We start from the raw sequence: 24,148 nt of genomic DNA, 5'->3' as shown, positions 1-24,148 counted from the left end.
TAACGAAAGACAATTAGGAAAAAGAAAGGTAAATCCTCATGCTTCAGGGTAAAAGCCTCTGTAACAGATGGGAATAAATGAGACATATCCCCAGTGTATCTGTTCTTCTGTTGTTGTCCTGTATGATGGTGCTTAAACATTTTCTTTAGAAGAATTATGAATTAACAATGGTATTAGATTGATCTGTTCTTGATATTGCAGGAGTTCTTAGAAGAATAAGTACTAGTTTGCATGAGCAAGAGTTGTAGCATCTTGCTTGAAGCTGATGCTGTAATTTGCCTATGAGTCTGTAGTTCTTTTTAGGAAATATTTATTTTCCATGTTAAGATAACTGCACATGCTGTATGTGCTGAAGGAAGATCCACTATCAGTATGTTAATCCCAAATACATTTTAGAAAAACATTTTTTTTTTCAAAAAAAATTCAAAGCCATATTGTCACTCATCTTTTTTATGCTCTGTGTTGCATACTACAGTAGCATCATGTTAAATCTTGTCCTAGTTCTAATGCCAGCACTTATGGAAAAGATTATTACTACATATTTCTTGTGTAAAAGTTTGTATTATTAAGTACCAGCTAAAAGCTATTAAAACAGGACTACACACGTTATTATAGCTATAGATTAGTCCCTCCTCCAGAGATTTGCAGATTCCAGAATAGGAATTCATTGTATGATATTATAAACTGTTATTACTACAGTAATTTATATTGAAAATGTCATACTGCGTTAGATCAGAGGTCTATCTAGCTCGTTTTCTGTCTCCAATAGTAGATGCTTAGGGATGAGGAACACTGCAACATATGGCAATACTTTCTTGGGATGTACTTTGAGACTTTCCTAATTTGAGATTCAAGGTTTCTTGAGTTGGAGGTGGTATTTCTGTGGCTTTTGGTTCTACTGGATTTTTATTTTATGAATTTGTGTAATTGCATTTTTGAACCCTTTTGGCATCACACCATTCTGAGGCAATAAGTAGATTTAAAATCTATATTGTGTGTATAAATATTTGTTTTGAGCTTTCTGCTTGATAGTTTAATTTGGTAATTCTTTTCCTGGCAAATTTGTGTGTTCCACAGAGCTATTTAACACTAATGTCTGTTTCCCTTTCTCCATGTCATTCCTGTTTTGTCTTCTGTCATATCATCCCTCAGTTGTCTCTCTTCCATGGTAATTCCGTAGTCTAATTATTCATTTCCTATAAAGTGCCATTTCATGTCTTTGATGGTTAAAGGGCATCACTTTCAAGTTTTTTTATGTGAATATACTAGATTTATTTGCAAAGTCTTGCGATATATGTCAGTATTTCCCTCTCATTGCCATTTGAAAGATTTTCCTAATGTCTAACCTAAGTCTAATTCTCCTCTGCTACAGTTTAAATCCATCCCTTCCCTACATCAATGTGATGTGCAATGGATCACCTTTTATTTTCTGGCAACTTTTTATATATTTGCAAATTTTTATTATGTTCCATTTCTGTTCCTCCCACCCTCCCCCCTTTAGACTAAGCAATCCCCTCATTTCGGTCTTTGGGTAATCAGCTCCTTTGTTCTCTGGTAAACTCTCTTAGTTGGCCCATGTCTTTCTTGAAGTTTGGTGCCAATTCCTGGTTGTAATACCAGTGGAGACTTTACTAGAGCTGAACAGAAGTGAAAGAATCAGTCTACCTTTTTAAAATATGACTCTTCTGTCTATCTATCCCAGCACAATGTTTGCTTTTTCTGCAACAGTGTGAGATCTGCTGTAATTTCCAGAACTTCTGTCTAGCCAATTCTCCAATCAGTACTCGTGTAATTAATTATTCTTAATTAATTTTAGTACATTGTATGCATCATTATTGGATTTCATTTCATTTATTTCAGACCATTACTCCAACTGATCAAGAGCTTAAAAAATTATACTCCTTTCCTCAGGAGTACTTGCAATGCTTTCTTCTTCCCAGAGTCAATTCTTTATTCTGCTTGATATTATATCCAAATTGGAGTAAGGTAGTTTTTTATGCTGTGTTCCAAGTCACAAATGAAAATATTGAATAGGATATCATCTAGGACACACTCCTGGGCATAGATTTTGTAGTTTGATTTGTGGACCACTGATTAGACTTAAAGTTTTTCAGTGAGTTACGTGCCCCACCTTATAATACTTTTTTCCTAAACTACGTTTTCCTTGCTTCCTTATGAGAGAGACTGTGACCAAAATCATGCTAAAATTTAAATGTCTAGTATTTTTCCTTTGCTCATAGTATCTTCTACTTGTCAAAGAAATGGACAAAATTTGATCTAGAAGTATTTATGGTGACTGTTTGTGCTAATGAATAGGTTGGCTATTTGTTATTTTCATGTAGAATAATTAAAAATACTACCTTGGTTATCTAGATCTGGAAAACAGTTTTCATATCCCACAAAAATTCTTGAGATTTTAAATTAATCATATAACCAGTTATATGATTTATCTCGGGCGTTACCAGCCAAACTGTCTGGGCACCCCTTGGTGTTTTCCTTTACGTGGCTCTCTGATCACCAGGATCTTTCCTTCAGTCAGGATCTGCACCTTCTTCTTTCCAGACCCCTTTCTTCTCTTTGAGACCAGTTTTTCTTTTCAGGAACCCTCCTAAGTCACCTGTTTTCCCAATCCAAACAGTCAATGTGCAGCAGCACAGTGAGCGATCAGCCTCCTGGTGAGCGCTTCTGTCTCATGGTTCTGCATTAATGGGAGGATTCAGGATGTGCCACTCTTGTTTAGTCCAGGTTTTACCAAAATTTGCAACCAGTTCCTACTGGTTGCAGCTACCAATAGCCAGCTTCGGCTTGAGAGTTCAGAAGTTTTGGAACATCCCCCTCCCCTCGTGGTTACCTGCTGCCTCTTAATTAATTTCACGTTTTTGCCTACAACACCCATCAGCCTGGATCTTTATCACTGCATTGGCTGAGAATCTTTGTCTTAAATGTGCATTAAAGTATTTTTTTTTTTGCAAGAAGTACCAATATAATTAAAATTTAATACCTTTATATGCTTAAGGGAAAAGGAGGCATCCTGAGCATGACTTCTGATTTTCATTGTTTATTTGTACTTAAATTGAGTGTTTATGTTTAGAAACCTAATGATGTTAGAGTGGTTGGCTGGCAGATTTTACACTAGATCTGATATAATTAGGAAAAATAACTACATTATGTTTTCTGACAAATTTATTCACAAGTATTTTGGATAAACAAATTGATATTAGAAGGATTAACTGGAAAACAAAAAAAAATACTTATAATTGTATTCAATTAGAGAAAACTGGGAAAATATTCCACTTTATAGTTCACATGAAGTGAAAGACAATAAGTTTTACAGATGCTGATGCATTCATACGAAAAATAGTTTTTGCTCAGAGTATAGTACAGTACTTTGTCATATATTGAATTAATTTTTAAAAGTGTGATTAATTATTAATATTCTAGTTACTTTCCCACTGGCTTTTTTGGTACATTCTTTTCCGCTGCAATAGAGTGTTTATTGTAGCAGCTAAAGAAATAATCTCCAGGCACGCTGCTTGAAAATATTTTGAGGGAGTAGTGTTACAGCTGTAATGCTTAGTGAGTTAGACCAAGCAACATCTTTATTCCCACATCAGTGGAAATTAAAAAAAGAAGTCTTTGAACTGTGACTGCTACTGATAGGTTTGCCAAAACGGCAGGTCATAAGTTTGATCTTATATGTATAGTATTTTTTTGAGAGCACAGGGAGTAATGTTCGGAGGCTCTTTGTTCAGTGCTCATGCCATGAAGAGGTATCTTTGCCTACAGAGTGCGGTTTTTTTTTTTTTTTTCTTTCTGAATGACCACTTTCTTATCCTGAGGATAAATGTCTTATCATAAGAACGCTTGTATGGAATTGTCTTCTAAATAATTCTTTTTGACCTGTGCTTTAAACGCAGTTTTGGATCGCTAATGGAAGACTTGATTCCTCCATAAGATTCTGTTACTTCTGAAGTCAACAAAAGATAATCTTGAAACTATGACACTTCCTTGTAAAGTTCTTTTGTCTTTGTGGTGAAAAATACTTCTGTTCTTAATCCTTTCTGAAAGGATACTTTTTGGGAAGAAATTACAATTTTCAGTCAAAATAATTCTCGATTTTTGAGAGATGCTTTCCAAATAGTGATTTTAATGCACATCAGAATCTCGCTTTTGGATATTTGTGAACAATTTTTGAAAATTCTTTAAGAGCTTCAGTCTTCTGTGACATATAAAGTCACAGTTTGATAAAAATTTTATTGTGTGTTAGCTAACTTATTGTAGGCAAGCAAAATCTTAAAAATTAGTCTTTCCTGGAATTCATTTCTATTTGAGATTTTAATTTGGTTTATTTACTTTGCATTAATGTAATTTCATCTGAGCATACTTACTATTTAATGGTTTGACCCTTGGTTAGTTAATTTCTTATATTTGGCTCTTGGCGAGCTTATTTCTTAAATTTAGTTTGAAGCATAATATTTACAGTACCTACAAAACAATTGTATAAGCTTGCAACTTGTCTGTTTGGTATAAATGGGGAGTTGCATAACCAAACTTACATCTGTAGCTGAGAATTGCTATTTGCTTATTTGATTTAATCATACTTCTTGGGATACATTAAAAATATGTTCCAGTTGAAGTTACTGAGCTGATACTGATAGTTTATGATCTGACATTAATAACGTCATCTCTAGCTAATTCTTCCCTGTCACTACTGGCAGTTTTACAGCTAGACTTAATATCAGACAAAGTAGGCCAGTGGATAAAGGCAACTTTATATGAATAATTTAATATAAAATCAGTGCTAGTAAAAGGAAACTATTCTGAAAATTCATAGTATCTTCACACACATGGAGTGGCTACCAGTGTCTCAGTCGAAGATCAGGATTTCTTTTCCGGTTTGAATGCTTTTGGATTTGTGGCCTGGCTTTTGGACAATAGCTTGAATGATTACATCAGTCTGGCTGGCATCTAGGTTCTGTTATTACATTTGGATGCACTTAGGAGTAAATATATTTGCCCTAAGAAATTTCGTGATGTTCAGAAAATAGCAGCCTGCTTGCTTTCTGTGCTGATGATAGTTGTTGTTCATAAGGCATCAAATGTACCCCAAGATTCTCTCTCAACTTTAAAACCATTGGTAACGCTGAACTGAGCTAATATCTATAGCATAGCATCATGTTGTTCATGAGAGCAAAAGATTCAGCATTCTTGATCGTTAACTTAGATCATTGTATTCCAAATGTATAGAGTATCTAACTTCTTTTCTCCTTAACTTTCGTTTAGTGTATGGTCCTTCTCTCTGTAAAAGTACAGTTCTTTAGAACACATGCTATTTGTGACCCTGCTTTCATGGGTTTGCTCTCCTTGTAGAATAAGGCTCTTAAGAAGGTCCAACTTGCAGTAAAAGTCTGAAATGCATAACCTGACAGAAGATTTTATGCTTGTGTTATGTTAAATTATTTCTATGGTACTGGTATCTCCGGATTCTTCTTTTGCTAATGAAGACAGTGGAATGCCTTCAACATCATTATATTATTATCATAACAGTTTGGTGCTTCCAACTTTTTATCTTTTAATGTTAGCATTTTTGAAATGAAAGCGCACTTAAAAAAAATTTTTTTTGTACTATAGCATTAAATGTTTATAATGTGTGAGATTTTGGATTGTCTCTGATTCTGTAGCATGTCAATATGTATCTTTTAGTTGAGGATGCTTCAAAGTTCATAAACACTACGCTACCTGGAAGTGTTGTGAAATAAAAGCTATATAATTTACTCTGTATGAGAAAGCATGAGCCCACTCTATCTGAAAATCTTGCCAATGGTTGAACTCCAAAGTGCTCCCAAAGTTAGGGAGCTTGGACTTGAGATGGTAAAGAAAGCAAAGAAAACAAAACAATACGTATTTTTGAGATTGAAATTAGATGAAACTGCAGATAACCCGACAGAGAAGGTATGACTCAGTAATTCAATAACTGTGTACAGATGGCTCTACTGAGAAAAGGATAAGCTTCTATGTGTTGGTGCTTCACAGACTGCATATTATCTGGAGAACAAAGTACCAGTAATTGAGTACAGACAGTGATTAAAAACATTTAATTATTGGTATTGGTCAGTAACATTTTTTAGAAAGTATCTCAGGTTGAAAGTTTTCAAATGACTTTATTCTTCCTATGGTTTGTTATGGTGCTCTAAAACAAAAGTCTGTTGTCTAAATGCTAGGGTAAATATTTAAGATATGGAATGCATCAAATAAATATTAATAAATTATATTACTATTTTAATCATCACTTTCATTTTAAATAAAAATAACAGAAATAGTCTAACTTCATGAGGATTAGGCCATTAAACCCCAGTGGCAGAAGTACTGATCTATGCTGTAGAAACTGAGCTGTTTGTTGTCATTTGTATTGCATTTGATGAATGAGTGCCAAATAATTTAATATGACCATAAAGAAAATGAATAACCTTTTCCTTCTTATATGCTTAAATGTTGTAACTTCAAAGGATCCATGCATATTTTCATGAGTTTCAGTAGCTGTACAAACCGTACACATACTTGAATAAAAATAATTTACACGTTTATGTTTCTAAATCAGCTGGTATTGGTGACGTTAAGTTTAGCTTACCTACTTTCCTTCCGTTGTGATGAATACTCTGACATGTATCAGAGTGCAGAAATAGTAGCTACAGTATTCTAGGTGAGGGTTTTTTTTGTGTTTTCAGCAATGGCTCTGGAGGAGAATTACGTCTGTAAAATTCTACTATGGATGGATATATCCTTTTCCTGTTTGTTCTTCTACTTAGCTGTTTCAGAAAGGCATCTTACCCATCCAAAATAAAATAAGACATCTCAGGAGACAAAGAATCAAATTCATTCTGCTCTGTCTTTTTTTACATCAGGTGAAATACCACCAATGAGATGGATAATAAATTTTGACCGGGATCTTCTAGATGGTCTAGTATTGGCAGCACAGCTGGCAGCTTATTGTCCATATTTGGTAAGGATTTTCCAAAAATTCTATGTTTAATACATAGAGCTATATTAATATAAGTGGTTTTGTTCAGGCCTTATTTTCCTTTGGAACTGTTGGCTTATATGGATTTTAAAAAGAAAAAAAACATTTAACAAGTCTGGAGTGATTATTTCAGTGATTAATTTTTCTTTTCTTTGGGTATATTCTTAATAGTGAATTTTGATTCAAAATTTATCTTATGGATAGCTTAAAGAGGGCAAATACAAATGTAGTAGGTTTACTCAGGGTAATATAAAGAGTTTGATTTCTGTGTCTTCCCTAGATTGCTACTCACTTTGTAAGGATGTATACTACTCCAAGAACTCCTGAACAGTGTCTGCACAATTGTTTAATACTTGTGGATGCGATGCATGCTGTCAGTCTGGCTATAGACATAAAGGTAAATGATTTTATACCATCAGTACTTATACACTTTGAATATCTTCTTTACTTTTATGCTAATAATATTTTACATATAATTAAGATGAGATTTCAGTGAAACAAATTTTTTTTCATGATGTACTTATATATAATGACAACGAAAATGCTGCATCATATAAAGCTACTTAATTTCAAGTAATTTTCGTAATTCTTTGATCTGTAGAATTCATCAACTAGTTGAACATAAGATTAATTCTGTTCAGATTCTAGTATCATAAACCACAAAATGAGTGGAATTTGTTACTAACATTTTAAGGCAATTTAGAAAAATTATATTTAGGAGCGAGTATCGCACACTTAAGCATAAAAAAGACTGTTAAAAAAATTATAAAAATGCCTGGTGGGACTTAGGTGGATCTAAATCATGTAGGCTTATTAGGGTTCTGTCCCTGCTTTGATGCACACAGAAGTCAGTAGCTTCGGACTGCCGGAGAGGGTAATGCTGTAAGTCATCAGCTTCTGGAGTCCTTTGTTAGGAGGAATATGTTGTGGATGTTGACACTCTGGACGTTCCTCACTCTGGATCCAGTTGGGGTTGTTTCTATATGTTTGCTAAAAGACATTTACAGCTTTTTCTTTCTTCCTTGGTCTGCACCTCCAGGTTACATCTGAATTTTTTCTGTATGTGGTGCTCTTTATGTATGTTACGTACTATTTCTTTGTTCGCTTTGTTGCCCCTAAGACCGGTTTCATCCTGCTCTGGGTCTGCGTTTCTTTGACTGACCATTGGTGAGTTGTTCATAGCTGGTGGATCTCCAGCGCCAAGCCCGTGCCCCAACTCTTATCATCCCCTACCAGTACTCTGTGCTGAATCCTGCGTCTCCCCTTCTCAAGACTTCTGCTATTGCACCAGGCCTGTATTTCCCTACACTAAATCATTGTGTTAGAGTCATAAATATCTCATTTTACGTAGAATAATTGCTTGTTACTGCTATCTGTGTAGAAGTATGGTTGGACCACAGAAAGATAAAAGTAAAATAGATTAGCCATATTAGACACCTGGACAATTAGAGAAATTGCTGTCACAGTTAAACCAAGTAAAACAAAGCTCTACATGCAGGTCAAGAAAATTTCAGACAGAGCAGGCCTGAGAAGTTTCAGTCCGGGGGCCTTGTAGTTTCAGTACAAAGCTTATGGCCTCTTATTGGCAATGGCAATACTGTGTTACAGGGCTACATGGTTACAGGGACTTGTGCTCAGAATCACAGAATCACAGAATCGCTGAGGTTGGAAGGGACCTCTGGAGATCATCTAGTCCAAGCCCCCTGCTCAAGCAGGGTCACCTAGAGCACATTGCACAGGATTGCATCCAGGCGCGTTTTGAATATCTCCAGAGACGGAGACTCCACCACCTCTCGGGGCAACCTGTTCCAGTGCTCTGTCACCCTCACAGTGAAGAAGTTTTTCCTCATGTTCAGATGGAATTGTCTGTGTTTCAGTTTGTGCCCGTTGCCTCACGGCCTGTCGCTGGGCACCACTGAAAAGAGTCTGGTCCCATCCTCTCGACACCCTCCCTTCAGATACTTGTACACATTGATAAGATCTCCTCTCAGCCTTCTCTTCTCCAGGCTAAACAGGCCAAGCTCTCTCAGCCTTTCCTCATAAGAGAGATGCTCCAGTCCCCTAATCATCTTTGTAGCCCTTCGCTGGACTTGCTCCAGTAGTGCCACATCCCTCTTGTACTGGGGAGCCCAGAACTGGATGCAGTACTCCAGATGTGGCCTCAGCAGGGCTGAGTAGAGGGGGAGAATCACCTCCCTCCACCTGCTGGCAACACTCTTCCTGATGCACCCCAGGATACCATTGGCCTTCTTGGCCACAAAGGCACAAGGGCACAAGGGCACAAGTCTGACTAACTTCACATCACTTGTTTCAGACAGTAAATTGTGTTTTTGCATATAACATTACAACTCTCTCTATATTTTAAAAGCAAGATTCTCTTGGCTTTTGTCAAATTGTAATTATTAGTCATTCATATAGCATACCACCTATACTTAAATCTGGTTCCAGAATTGCTATTGCCACCCTGACTGCTGAACAGAATTTAAAGCATTCTGTTGCTGTGACCAATTCAAACTAATAATGGCCTCAAGAGAGCATCCTAGAAAATTAAATCCTGAGACGTACACTGGGAGCAAACAAAATATTGTCTTTCTGGTATATTTTGCTAGTATTACTCCAAGGCAAACAGGATTTTAGTAGGTTGAAAGTGTTGCCAAACAAGGAAGAACATACGAACCATTCATTATTCTGTGTTCATCACTTTATTCATTGAGATGTCTTTTAAATAAGATCAAGTGATATTCCATATCACTTGGGGGGCCAACCCACAGGATATATTTAAAAGTTTAGCCTGAATGAGTGCTTGAATAGTTGATAATTTTGCTTGATGTTTCTTTTAATATTTTCTCCTTATGCAACTTCAGTGTGTGTCAGATTTTAAATTTTGGTACATAATGCAAGTGATATAATTTTACATTATATTTTATATAATTTGCATATATAAATGGAATTGTGGCTTTAAGGTTAGTGAAAATAAGTTTTCCAAATATAGGCTTCATAATTGCACTGACTGAGAAAAATAGGCTGACTTGAAGAGTACGCCCAGAAAGTGTCTTGGAAATTGGTGTGTGCAAACCCAAAGAAAGTGGGCAATAGAAGAAAGTATTCTAGTCTGCTCTCAGCACTCATGTAATGCCTTATCTTGCTTTCCCAGTACTGTTTCAGGTCTCATCTTCCTCTTAAGAATTTCCAGAGTGGTGCAGCTTTCACTGTGAGCAAAGTGAATCTCAGGGACTCTGTTGGGCCTGGGTGGGTGTGGAGCATACTGGGCTAGCTAGAAGACAGATATAGTAGAATAGACAGGATATTTGTCTGCATATGAGAAAACTTTCCAAAAGAATCAGAGGCAGAGGTGTGGTGTGAAAGGAAGCTGTTAAGTTTCCAACAATTTTTTTTTTCTTTCCATTTGATTGTGTTGGGATTACAGGGAAAAATCCACCCTGGCCATCAGTGGCTGGGTCAGTCAAACTGCTGTTTCCAGTTGTACCAGCTGCTATTCTGCTCCCACGTCCTGATACAGATATGCTATTATTGATGGCCCTGCTATTACAGGCCAAGCCAAGAAAATCTGCTGCTTCATATACTTGTGATTGACAGGAAGCATAAGAAAATTATATAGATACAGTCCATGAAATAGAAGCACACTTTGCCTGAGCTTTAAATAATAAAAACAGGCAATGTAGCACATGAAAGCAAAGGCTGGGTGCCTGATTAGAAACGGAACTAACCACATTCAAGGTGGAATGCACTTAATGCTCCTTAATGCACTTAGAGAGTGTGCATTTGTTTTAAGACTACAGTGCAATAATATTATTAGTTCTCAGTATTTTTTGAGGTATTGGTGTTTATTTTATAGATGGGACAGTCCGTATTTGTATAGATTAGGAATTTAAACAGCTGTATAACCAGTCAATGCCAGAAGAAGGAACAGATCTCAGATCTTCAAAGTCTGCATTTTAATTGCAACTAAGGAGTGTTCTACAATCAAAATATTACTATTATATTCTTCAATCAAAATATAACTACAATCAAAAATATATTTAAAAAGTACAGAATGTAAGGAGCACTTTTTACATAGATTTATTAGGATTCATATATGCTTTCCTAAGAACACTTTTTTTCGTTTTAGCTTCTTGTACTTTGGCAATAAGAACAACAAAATACATGAATTCTCTTGCTGAACTGTCTTAATTTGGAATTTTTCTCAGATAGTCTTGTTTCATAAACTTAGCAGGTTAAAATGTGCCAACAGTAACAACAGAGTTCTTTACTATCAGGCAATTACAGTTTCTGAACTTTCAGGACAGCTTTTCATTAATTAATACAAGGATTTTGGTGACAGTGCAAGCTGAAACATGTATTAGGTCTAGAATAGATTTTCAATCACCTTAAAATCTAAGATTTTGCAATAACAAAGATGTCTAACTGTCTGGAAGACTTCGGCTGCAAGTTTAAATGATTCCTTTGTTAGGGAGTTCAAGGCTTTTAAATCCTCTTTTTGGCAAGGATTAAGACATTCACTTAAGATGGAGTACTTTGGGGAAGAAATATGTTTCCTCTTTCTAATCATGACTGAAAATGCAAGCCTGGAGTATTAATGATGTCTTTCAATACATTTTTATTCTTTTTTTAAGTACCAAAATACTCTGATTTGAAAAACATGCAACTGACAAACTAAACACTATATTGCAAGATGGGATGGTGGTAAACAGTGATTTGGGGGTGTGTGAGACAAGGATGGTTCTGATTATTTTAGGAGAGAAGATACAGTGATTAAGGATAGCCACCAGAGGAACTCAATTTGCTATTGTTTGACTGAAGATTGAGGAAAATACTGACATTTATATTTGGGACCAAGTAAAAGGGAGTAAATTTTCAAACAAGCTGTAGAACATGTGAGCAAAGTCAGACAGTGTTAAGAAGCTGAAAATGAATTTGGCTATTCTGTTGAAATGAAGAAAGGAATTCACTATAGCTGTGGAGTAGGAAGCAGTGAAACTGGGCAATAATATGGCAATATGAGGAAGAAAGGGGGGTAGATGGTGACCCCACAACATGAGTCTGAAGTGAAGAAGATGCTGTCAGCAGTGAATGGAGAAAAGAATGGAATGTGATAATGTAGAATTTTTTGAATTTCCAGTATAGCTAAGAATTTTTCCCTGAGACAGCCTAGTGACTATTGTATGTGTGTGGAAAGGTAACTTTTAATTAGTTATAAGATACCAGTTTTTCATGGCTCTCATTTAATGTGTCATTCATACTTTTACTTTAGTTACCTCTAAGGATTATTAACACTTTTGTCTTCAGTTTCCCATACTTTAGTAAGGAGCTATTAGCTTGATGAATATGACAACTTCTTGACAAAACTAACTTCAAGAAAAATAACTTCTTTCATATTTCTTAGTTATTTGACTAAAAACTGTATGATACTGCAAACATACAGACAGAACTCCTTATCTGTTTTATCTGCCAATCTGTAATGTAAATGCAAATAATTTTTGGTTTGATCAAACATTGATGTGATGTCTTAAATTGAGAAAACAGCAGAGAAAAAATTTAAAAGTTCACTTTACTTTAAAATAATATTTACCTGGAATTCAGTTTTACTGATAATATTCACTGGCATGATGAAACCTAGGCAAACACATACAATCACAACAGACAAGTCACCTGTAAAATCATCTCTATTTTTAAGTTCACCTAGATATACCCTTTGGCACCCTATATGCATGTTGTTGAAAAAAAAGAAAAGAAACATAGAATTACACAACAGCTGGAGTTGGATGGGACCTCTGGAGATCATCTGGTCCAACCCATCTGTTCAAGCAGGGTCAGCTGGAGCAGGTTGCCCAGGACCATGTTCAGTCGAGTTTTGAATACCTCCAGGGATGGAGACTCTACAATGTCTTTGGGCAACCTGTTCCACTGTTCAACCACACTCACAGTGAAGAAGTGTTTTCTTATGTTCTGATGGAATTGCCTGTGTTTCAGTGTGTGCCCGTTGCCTCTTGTCTGTCACTGGGGACCACTGAAAAAGGTCTGGCCCTGTCTTTTTTGCACCCTCCCTTCAGCTATTTATGCACATTGATCAGATCCTCCCTGAGCCTTCTTTTCTCCAGGCTGAATAGTCCCAGTTCTCTCAGCCTCTCCTTGTATCAGAGATGCTGCAGTCCCTTAATCATCTTCGTGGTTCTTTGCTTTGCAGGACTCACTCCAGTAAATCCTGTGTCTTTCTTGTACTGGAGAGCCCATAACTGGACACAGCACTCCAGGTGTTGCCTCCCCAGGGCTGAAAAGAGGGGAAGGATCACCTCCCTCAACCTGCTGATGTTGCATTTCCTAATGAAGCCCAGGATACCGTTGGTCGTCTTTGCCACCAGGGCACGTTGCTGGCTCATGGTCAACTTGGTGTCTACCAGGGATGACCAGGTCCTTCTCTGCATAGCTGCTTTTCAGCTGATCTGCTCCCAACCTGTACTGGTGCATGGGCTTATTCCTCCCCAGATGCAGGACTTGGCATTTCCCTTTATTGAACTGTGTGAGATTTCTGTTGGCCCACTTCTCCAGCCTGTCGAGTTCCCTCTGAATGACAGCACAGCCCTCTTGTGTATCAACCACTCCTCCCAATTTTGCTTTATCTGCAGACCTGCTGAGGGTGCATTTGGTCCATTGTCCAGGTCATAATGAAGAGGTTCAACAGCACTGGCCCCAGTATTGACCCCTGAGGCCACCTGCAGGTGGACTTTGTCACTGATCACAGCCCTCTGAGCACAGCAGTTCAGCCAGTTTTCCATCCACCTTGCTGACCACTTATCTGGCCCATATTTCACCTGCTTGTCTATGAGGATGTTATGTACAATGTAATGTTACGTACAGTGTCAAAAGCCTTACTAGAGTCAAGATAAACAATATCCACTGCTCTCCCCTCATCCACCAAGCTAGCCTTCTCATCAGGTTGGTCAAGCATGATTTCCCCTTCATAAATCCATGCTGACTATTCCTGGTTACCTTCCTGTCCTTCATGTGTCTGGAAATAGTATCCTGGATTAGTTGCTCCACCACCTTCCCAGGGATCAAGATGAGGCTGGCCAGATCCTTCTTCCGGTCCTTCCTGAAGATAGGGGTGACATTTGTTTTCTTTCAGACCTCAAGAATTTTTCCAGCCACCAGGACCTTTCAAAGATCATCGAGAGCAGCTTCACAATAACATTGGCCAGCTCCCTCAGCCCTTGTGGGTGCATACTCTCAGGGCCTGTATACTCATGTATGTCTAGTTTCTTTTAATGTTCCCTAACCCGATTCTCCTCCACCAAAGGTAAGTCTTCAGTCCTCTAGATAATGTTTCAGAATAGATGATGCTTTTTATTCATGTGAGAGCAACTGAAAATTACTCAGATGGCCTCGCTTGGGATATTTCTAAAGAGATGCTTGGGATGTATAAATGGGATACACATGGCTTTTTAATAAGGATTTTCATATGTGTATACCTTACATACATATCTAAACATAGACTCCTAAGCTTTTTTTAGGCACCAAAATAACTACTTGATCTTTTTTCCAAGACTTGCTGACTGTCCCCTTCTCACATTAACTTCCAATTTATTGAAAACTTGGTCGCTTCACTTAAGCAAAACCTACATAAGACTAGGAACCTGCTTTCGTTCACAAATCACATTGTTTCCTATATGTTTTCCTTTCAAATTGTGTGTTTAAACCTTACAAATCTGGAAGTACCTTGGAAAGATTGAACATACGTCTTTCTGTTTCTAAAATTAAGTGTAATACTTTTTGTTATCCGCTGTTTGTCTAATACTGTTGCCATAGTTTTCAGTAGTCATTTGCCCTTGTTAGTTTAAATTGGTTACCTAGCTAACATCTCATGGCCACTGATTCTAAGCCTTTCTATTTCTCAGTTACTTGCATCCTGCCAGAAGCTATTATTTGGCTTAGTAGGTCTATTTTCATCATTATTTTGTAGATTTATTAGTGAGGGAAGCCTTCTGCATGATTTTTGAGTCTGTATAGTTTGCTTAATTACATAGTTCAACTAATAATTAGATGTTCAGAAAAAAGGAGAATGTTATTTGCTACAAGAAGTGGTTCAGCAATCTACTCCTTTCTGGGATCTTTTCATAAAGATTTTCTCTACTCTTTTCTGTCTGTCAAAACTTTGGCTCATAGTTACTGTGATTATTTTGGATTTAAAACAACCTGAGCCATATTTTCTTTTTCTGTTCCAGCTAGATGGATCAGTATTTGTTTGTAATATAGTCTATAATTAGTATCAATCCGCCCCATTTTGCTATACTAATAAATGAGAACAGCATTTTCAAATATCATGGAGCGACTCAGTGGCAGTTAGTGCCATCTGATTTTTCTATTCAGTTATAAACATATTTTCATAAAATACATGAGGCATTGCTTTGTAAGCAGTTGCAAACTTCTCCCTAAGCAGTAATAGTAGCAGTACTAAAGACCTGACTATTAATATACAGATGATTGGAAATGTGTAGAGTTGCCTATGGAAATAAAGAACAGAGCTGATGATGTTATAAGAGTGAAATAACTCTCTTTCCACAACAGAACCAATCCACTAGCCCTTGAATTTCTTATCTAGTTTTGATGTATTTTTTACTTGGAATATTTAGATTTGAAAACATAGTAATTTATCCAGTTAACCAGCTCCAGCATTTTCTTTTAACTACACAGCATTTAAGCACAAATAAAAAGCAAACAAGCAAGCACCCAGCTCTGAGAAATGTGATTATTCTTTTTGTATTTTGAGGAACTTTGTTATGGATACAATTTAAGACAGAAATCTCTTAAACATTATTAATTCCTTTTGTAAAATTCAGTTTTTTAGTTTTAGTCTAGTTTATAGAATTTACTGAAACATATGATCCTCATTTATGGTCTGTCTGAATTTTGCTGCTTAATACTGTTGTGAAGTACTTTTTAAATTTAAATTAATTTATAGGGTAGTAGATTAATGTCAAAAATAAAGGTTTACAAATTCAGCACAGAATAAAACAGAAGAATATTCTCTAAGGGAATAAGTTCTGATCTGAGTGAAAGTAAGTAGTAACAGGTGGAAAAAGAAAGCAAAGTTAGGCTTCAGCAGGTAAAATTCTCATGCATCTTTCCTGTCTTAAATGAAAATGAAGAAAATATAAATAGTAGAGGACTGGAAACACAGTATATTGGAATAACTTCTCCAACAAATACTTGTTTACATTCAATAGCCATTATTGAGATAAGTAAGTGAATGAAAAATGTCAGAATATTTTTCAGACTGCAGGTTGAAAGGCTTTGTCAGGAAAGAAACTTTTTTACTTTGCATAGTAAGTGCATCCTAAAATTCCAACCTTAAAAAAAAAAAAAGATGTTGGAAATAAACTAAATCAGAAGATGAGGCACATGATTACATCTGTACACGATGAGCATATGAAATGAATCTTAAAAATTACAAGGATAAGCATTATCTAGGAAACTATGGAGAGTGATAGGGAAGCTTTAAATCAGTGCCCAGTGACTATTCACTCTCTCAGAGTGCTAGGGAAGGAGCTATGCCAGAACTACTGGAAGCAGGATGTGATGCTTGAGGGGGCAGAGGGCAAGAAAGGATGGAGGAAGCACTCAGTTACTCTTCATGCCTTTGTGTCCCATAGAAGCAATGGATTTACCACTAGATAAGCACCAGTTCTGGCTTTTCTATGGAATCTCTTACCTGTCTCTAACTTGATAAAAACAGAAGGAAAATTAAGAAAACTTGGAGCTTACCTAATGAGACGTAATATGAATTTAATATGTATATAGATTAAAATGTGGTAAGGCTTTGTCTTTTCTAATATATCTTGACAGTTTTCTCCTTTACTTCTGTTGTACTCACTTTGTAGCAAATGAAACAAAAATTCATGCTCTGTAGTCTACAAAGTACACAGAACACGTTCCTGCAGGACTACATGTAATTTAATTAGGGCTGAACTTTTTTCAGTAGCAAGTCTGGTAAGCTTTCAGCCACTAAGTCATCTTCCCTTACATAATGCTTATCTTTTAGGAAAGGACTACATCCCTTATCTGTTTTTAGTCCAGGAGCCAAGGCTCAACATCTCTCCCAATGCTCAAGTTCTCTCTCTTTCATGTCACCACTATACTATGTAACGTTTTAGGGTACGGGGAGTGAGAGGTTCTTCTTCCTAAAGTGGACATTAGGAGCTCGCCTGTTCAGGGATTTGCCTTCTTCTGGTTTCCTTGCAAACAAGGAGATGGAGCCTTGCTTTTCTGGAATGTCTGTCTTAGAATTATCGAATGATATATGCTGGGTGGGACATCTGGAGATCATCTGGTCAACCCCCCTGATCAAAGCTTAAAGCTAAACAAACCTAGTTCTCTCAGCTTTTCCTCATATGTCATGTGGTCCAGACCCTTAATCATGTGGGTGGCACTCCACTGGACTTGAGCAAGTATGTCAATGTCTTTCTTGTACTGGGGAGCCCAAAACTGGACACAGGACTCCAGATTCAGCGCAAGTGCAGAGTATAGGGGAGGAATCACTTTCCTCAATCTGTGGGTTACAATCTTGCCAATACAGCCCAGAATGTGGCTGGCCTTCAGCACACTCTTACTCAAATTGCCTGCTAGGACCCCCAGCTCCTTTTCTGCAGGGCTTTTTTCTCAGCTGGTACTGTTTCGTGTTCTTTTTCCATCAAGTTGTATTTTCTTTTGTAGCCTGTTTATTAGAATAGTGTAACCCATTTTCTTCACATATTGATATTAACATTCTTTAAGACATAGCCTTTTAATGAAGTTTTTCCAAGTGTTGTTCATGATAGCCTTAATACATTCCCAGTACATTTTTGGTCAAACATATTTTTGTTTTAGGGTCCCTGGAAATTCACAGTGTCTCTGAAAACTCAATTTTCATAGGAATAACTTAAAGAAGATATGTATCTAGGTGCATAATACTTTCTTAATGACTTGTTATTAACATCTATCTAATTACAGCTATGTTATGGAACATACTTAAATTTTATTCTATGCAGGCTATAGCAATAAACACTCCTGGGATTTTCATTGGTCAAGCACTTTTGATAAAACAGTGTTGAAAGTTATAAATTGATGTCAGAAAGATGTTTGTCATTTTATCAGAAGACAGAGCAATATAAACCTACACAAAGTGAAAGGGCTAAATAGTATCGTATTTGCAACTAGGTGTAGTCTCTATGAGAATTGGAACATATTTAGATTCTGTATCAATACTTTAATATAATTCAATAGTGTCTCCTTTATAAATGCAGATATTGTGTGACAAAATTTCCAATTTACTTGAATTTTCTTAGAAGATTATACCTTTAGAAGATACCTCTGAGGAAAGTAAACTCATAGAGCTACTGTAATATATAATATATATATTATATACTGTATTACATTTGTGTGTGCTTCTACTGGAAAACATGCGTAAACCATATGCAAGGTGTTAATAAGGAGGTGGGGACTAGTACTTAAATTTGCTGAGGAATTCTGTAAGACTGCTTAACATTTCTGAAAAACTCCCCAGTATCTAGAAACAAATGAAGGGTACTAGCCAGAATGAGGGAGGACACAAACTAATTGTAAGGGATTCATTTAAAAGCTATAAATTATATTTCAGAAAATTGAAAGCCCTTGCTGTCTCTTATCTACCCCCAGCCTGGGGCCCTAGTCCAGCCCAGCCTGGGGCTGTTAGTTGCTGCCCCACAATGCTGCAGCGGTGCCAGGTCCAGTCCTGCCACGGCCCTGACCCTGCCTGGCCACAGGCCCCCTGGCCCCACAGTGGTGCCTGATGCTCCCTGGGGCTGGGGCTGCCCCAGCTCCCGCGGGGCCCTGCTCCCTCGGGGCGGGGTGACGGGCCCTGGCAGCCAGGCCTGCCGGCAGCCCCTGCCCATGCTGGCCTCTGCCATGGGGAGCACCTGGCCTTGCTGCACCATGACAAGCACTTCTGCCTTTAGTTTGCCTCTCAAGGTTGGATGAATTATAGTTTCGCTGTCCTTTCAAGATTGTTTTTCTCTGACTGAATTGATAAGACTTACATATAAGACACTGGGCATCTCTTTATAGGATAGTATCTCATGCTCCGGAGGAGCAAGAGAAAATACTGCTAAATATAAATTCATTTGTAAGACTTCCTTACTTTAATTTCTCCTTTCTGTAAAACATCAAGGGAAATTATTTCTGACACACTGGTAGACCAGATTGAACAGAAAGATTATTCCTGCATTGCAATTCTGCCTTAGTGTGACTCCCTTACATTTTTGAATTTAGAATCCAGTTAATTCTAGATTTTTCTGATTTGAAATTCAGAATTGTTTCCACTTCTCTGACACAACCAAAGGGCATCTTATCTTCCTACTTCATCTTCTGTGACAAATGTGTGGTCATTCTTGGTAGGGAGACAGGAATTGAGGTGGACACCCTGGTTTGATGACTTTTTAGAAAACAGAAAGATACTGGCAAGTTCTCTTTATTTACTTTTTAGTGTTCTTCTTTAGAATCTTCGGAAAAATAGAAAATTGTGCCTTGTATGGGCTACAATGCCATAGTCTAGTGGAGGTGAACATTACATCAAATGCTTGGTGTTACTGCATTTATCTACAGTGTATTCACTTGAAAAAAACATATGTTGTAGGCTCCTGTCTGTTTTCCCACTTCTTTCTTAAAGCTAAACTGAATATAACGTCAACAGGACACTGCTTGCTTAGACTGCCCTTAAAGTTTTTATATGCATTCAAAGGGAGACCATGCATACGCTTGGAAGAGAAATCCATTGAGGATTTTTAAGTAGACAGATATCACGTGGTTCAGGAAATCTCTGGTGCTGAAAATAGCATTAGGCTGGAAGAATACTCAAATGTATGTGTCCTTACCCTATTATTAATTTTGTTTAGGTGTCGCCTGGTGACCACTGTTGGAAAAGGATACCTAAATGGTATCCTTTTGGCTCTTGCTCTGAGCCAATAGGTTGTTCTTTGGTTCTTGTTGTATAAAGGTTTTTCTATATGGATTGTTCACTTTAAGCTACTGAGGTTATTTATGTCATGTGGGAAGAAGGTGGCTCCACTAGAGAGTTTCAAATTTTTGCCCTTTATGCCCTCTCTTCTTCCAAAATTATGTTAAAATGTAGCTTTCATTCACTGAAGAAAACATTTGTCAGTTGCTGTTCAGTTATCAGGTGGAAGTTAGAGACTGAAGCTATTTGCTCTTGTGCTCAGATTGATGGGTCCTTAAGCTTTCTTAGAGCTCATGTCTTGGGACTGAAATCTCACCTGCTTTTTTATGATCTGATATTTTAAGCAAGAAATTCCAGCCGATGTTGCATTTTCAATACAATCAAAAGCAGAATAAAAAACAATAAGCAAATTTGGATTAAAAAGAATTCATAAACTGTTCATGACAGTCAGGTTAATTTCTGTATGTAAAGAATGAAATAGAGAAGAAATTAAAATTATGACAGGGAGGTCCCTAACAATAATCAATAACCCTTATATCACTAATTGCCGGAAGCTGGGAAATAATATCAGTGAAAAAAACCACTTTACATTTGCCCTATTTCTTATAGTTTATACTCAAGTAACTGCTCCTGACTGTTGGCAGAGACAGAATAGTGGAGTACCAGTCTCTGATACTCCATAGAGGTCTATAATTATGTCTTTAGATCTTGTAGGTCCTTGCTTTTAGTAATTGTGAAGTTGAGTTGGCTAGGTCTTTAGAAGTGCTGGAATCTATACTGTAATGTAAAACTTTAAGTAACTTGGAAATCAAAATATTAGCTCAGACAATTAATATGTTAGTAGAAATTTCTATATATCTCTTACTGCAGTCTAGAAGAGGCAAATCCTTAGAAAGAGTTGATTTCCTTTTGCTATTGAATCTTTAAAAATACATATATATATATATTCTTTTTTCCTGTCCACATAGCTAATAAATGTAATTTCTTATCCCAAACTCTCTTTGTTAATATTTAGGAAGCAGAGTAACTGCAGTTATTCACAAGTTTCTGATAATGAGAATGAAGTTCTTGGTTTGATTTCAAGGCTCCTAGTGGGATTCCACATGGGAGTAGCTCTTCCCATGGAGTTGCTTATTGAATTGACTATTGTCTTCCACTGCTAGAAACAGTCTGAATTTTTTGTTGCTAGAATTTTCTGTTTGATATCTTAAGGTGTTGTTTTAGAAATGACATATAATAAATTTTCAAGAAATCTGCTAAAAACATTTTCATAGCCTTCGAGAGGTATGGTTAAATCCCATATCTGTAGTTGACCATGTTTTAGGACATACAGGAACATTCTTAATCAAGGCATATTTTTTCAGATGTTTAAATAATTTTGTTTTTTCATTTTATCTTCTTAATATAATCTGGAAAATATAATCTGTACAAGAATTTTGTTAGCTAAAAAAATTGCCAAGCTTTGTTATTATAATCTAAATGTGTAGCATTTTTCCCATTCAATTAAATATGGGATTGGCTTGTCTAGAAGCACTAAAGTGAGATATTAACTAATAATAGCAAATAATATTGCTACGTAGACTCACATCAGGGAGCAGGTGATTGACTAAACAGTTCCTCTGTTTCCTTTATCCTGCTCCTTTGGAGATAGCGTCCATTCCCTTGATTAAACTGCTAGAGAATATTAAGGTTTTGGCATAGATAGTTCATTATGAAAATTGCCTTATAAAAATCAATTAAGAAGGAAATGATATAAAGAACTTTTTTCTTCTAATGCTCTGTATAGGCAATAAACACTTATAATTGTGTTGAGGATAAGGATTTAGTTGGTAGTAAAAATAAAATAGTTTGGGGGCTGAAAGTGTGGTTCTGTGAAAAGTTGCTATAGCGTAGTTTATAGAGGAAATATTAGTGTAAAGCAGTATTTATGTTATTCTCAGATATCTGTGGAAATTTTAATGATACTGACTATAAATATTAAAATGAGACTTTACAGATAAACATAAAGTGGCAAAGGGAAATTAAGTTGGTGCCACTTTATCTTCATACCTTATTAAGAGTTTTTCATCCTGAAAATGTACAGTGGTAATAAAATTTACCCATCAACAAGATGTGTTATCTATAGTGATAGGTTTTTTTTTTAATAAAAAGAACAAAGCAGTTAAAATATTTCACAAAGGTAGTGGTTCCAAAACTGTGGTCTCCGTATTCAATATTGCTTACTCTAATAAAAAAAAAATCAAAACCAAATAAATACAGTCCACCTAATAAAGTTTGCCATTCACTAATCTGACATCCTCAAAACTCACACATTACCATTTTTATTGCTTTCTTGTTGTATTCTGAAGAAATAACCAAGTCTTCCACTGGAGAGTCACAGTCTCCATACTACTACAGCTTCAGTCATCTGGCAAATTTAAGTTAGAATTGCCTTATTCTGATGAAGAATCCCACAGTACACTCTTCTGTAGAGAGTCTTTGCTTTGCATCTGATATATTGCAGGCTTGCTGATTTTCATGGTATGCTACAAGGAGTTCCTTATAAAATTTTGTTTGAGAGAACTGTGCAAGGAGAAGCCTTTTTATTTTGAGGGAAGTTATATACTGGGTATATATACTGGATTTATCAACAGATTACTAATTCTAAATCAGCAAATATGTATGTGTTTACAGCACAAGACAGAGATTTTTTTTATGCATATGGAAGCTTGACTTATGCAGTAGCCAGTGGTATGATTTCATTCATATAGAGATGTCTGAGTACTGTTAGGAGCTCAGCTGTGACTTCCTGGCACACAATGTGTGCTGTCATTGTGAGTGTGAGATTTTATTACTTAAAGTAGTTTTGGGGAGGATGGATGATGGTGAACATTGAGAGTGAACTGTTAATTCTATGTAACTCTTGATTTCCCTTTTTGTCTATAAGTTACAGACATTTTTTACAGTACTTTCCATAGATGTGCCTGCCATACATGCTCTTACAGGATACAGAAATTCAGGTTTCTTACAGTGTACTTGCTCCTAAGTAAAAATGGTGTAGAATGTTATGTACTGCTCTTCATTCTTCTTCCAGATAAACAAAAAAAGAATTTCATTTAAGTTGCATGTTTGTTTTATATTCCTTTTTTTTGTTAGTATAGTGCAAAAATAAAATGTGTTCTACAGGAGTCTTTAGAATCCTAAGTCAACCTGTGCTGCAAAATATTGTTATATTGTTTAAGACTTGTCTGTCTATATCCTTCAAAAAGGATGTAAAAGTTTCAACAGTTGCTCACTACAAAGATAGCTCTTTTTCCTGATTGCCAGTGTGGTGGAATATGCAGCCTCTCTTAGAGGTTGTCAAGTTCCTAGTAAGTTAAAAACAACAAATATGGCAGTTTCAAAACATAAAGTTTGGAGATTTAAAAGTAACTCCTATCTATTTTCTAGCTCTCTGACTTGGCCTGGCAGTACTACAAAGACATACTCTTTATGCATATAGAATATTTCCAAGCAGTGTAAGGGCCAAGATTAAAATAACAAAAGATGTCTTCTGTCTAGTCTTTGTGGTTTCCAGCTGAAAATTCATGATAAGATGAAACCATGTAAAGAAGAAAGCTTGATTATAGGGTGATGGAAATGTGATGAGGCTACATCTAGTTACATGCAGCTCATCCAAGTTGCTTAGAGAGGATGACAATCAGCAGCAGTATAGCAGAGCAGTTCTTTGCTTGGGACTGGGGCAAAGTTTTGTCTGTAGGGTGAGAAGATTTAAAATGCTCACAAATAGTCACTGTCTAGGCGTTAGGCAAAAGAGGATCTTTCTCAAAATATTGCTGTATCGAATGAGTCTCAATTATGTAAGGGATGCAAATGAAGTGTCTTGTTTGTGAAAGAGAGAGCACCTTTTAACGGGATGGCATGTCACTGTAGTGATTTACTGCATAAAACTACTCCCAGGTATGTATTTTTCAGTATGGCTTGTTATTTCATTTAGGAGACAAGTTAACTGTAGTTGTAAAACTTTATTTAATCTATTATAGACAAATTTATTATAATAACAGATTATATTAAAAGGTATTATGCATGAAGCTTTAAAATACTGAATACTTTTAAGTTTAATAATAAAATGCTTAATTTAATTTTGGTTCAGGAAGTACAGAATT

At 36.4% G+C, this 24,148-nt stretch overlaps 1 protein-coding gene across 1 annotated transcript in view; it reads left to right on the top strand.

The window, feature by feature from the left end:
* The window catches only part of CFAP47 (cilia and flagella associated protein 47), a 377,656-nt gene that overhangs the window by 107,162 nt on the left and 246,346 nt on the right, over window positions 1–24,148 (top strand). Inside the window, exons 34-35 of the mRNA XM_067289744.1 lie at window positions 6,903–7,000; window positions 7,299–7,415. Coding sequence (XP_067145845.1) covers window positions 6,903–7,000; window positions 7,299–7,415 — 215 coding nt within the window. The remainder of the gene's footprint in view (window positions 1–6,902; window positions 7,001–7,298; window positions 7,416–24,148) is intronic.

The sequence above is a fragment of the Apteryx mantelli genome, chromosome 1 (assembly GCF_036417845.1).
Source record: "Apteryx mantelli isolate bAptMan1 chromosome 1, bAptMan1.hap1, whole genome shotgun sequence".
Lineage (NCBI taxonomy): Eukaryota > Metazoa > Chordata > Aves > Apterygiformes > Apterygidae > Apteryx > Apteryx mantelli.
The sequence above is the reverse complement of the archived record's forward strand: the minus strand, read 5'-3'. Positions and strand labels throughout refer to the sequence as shown.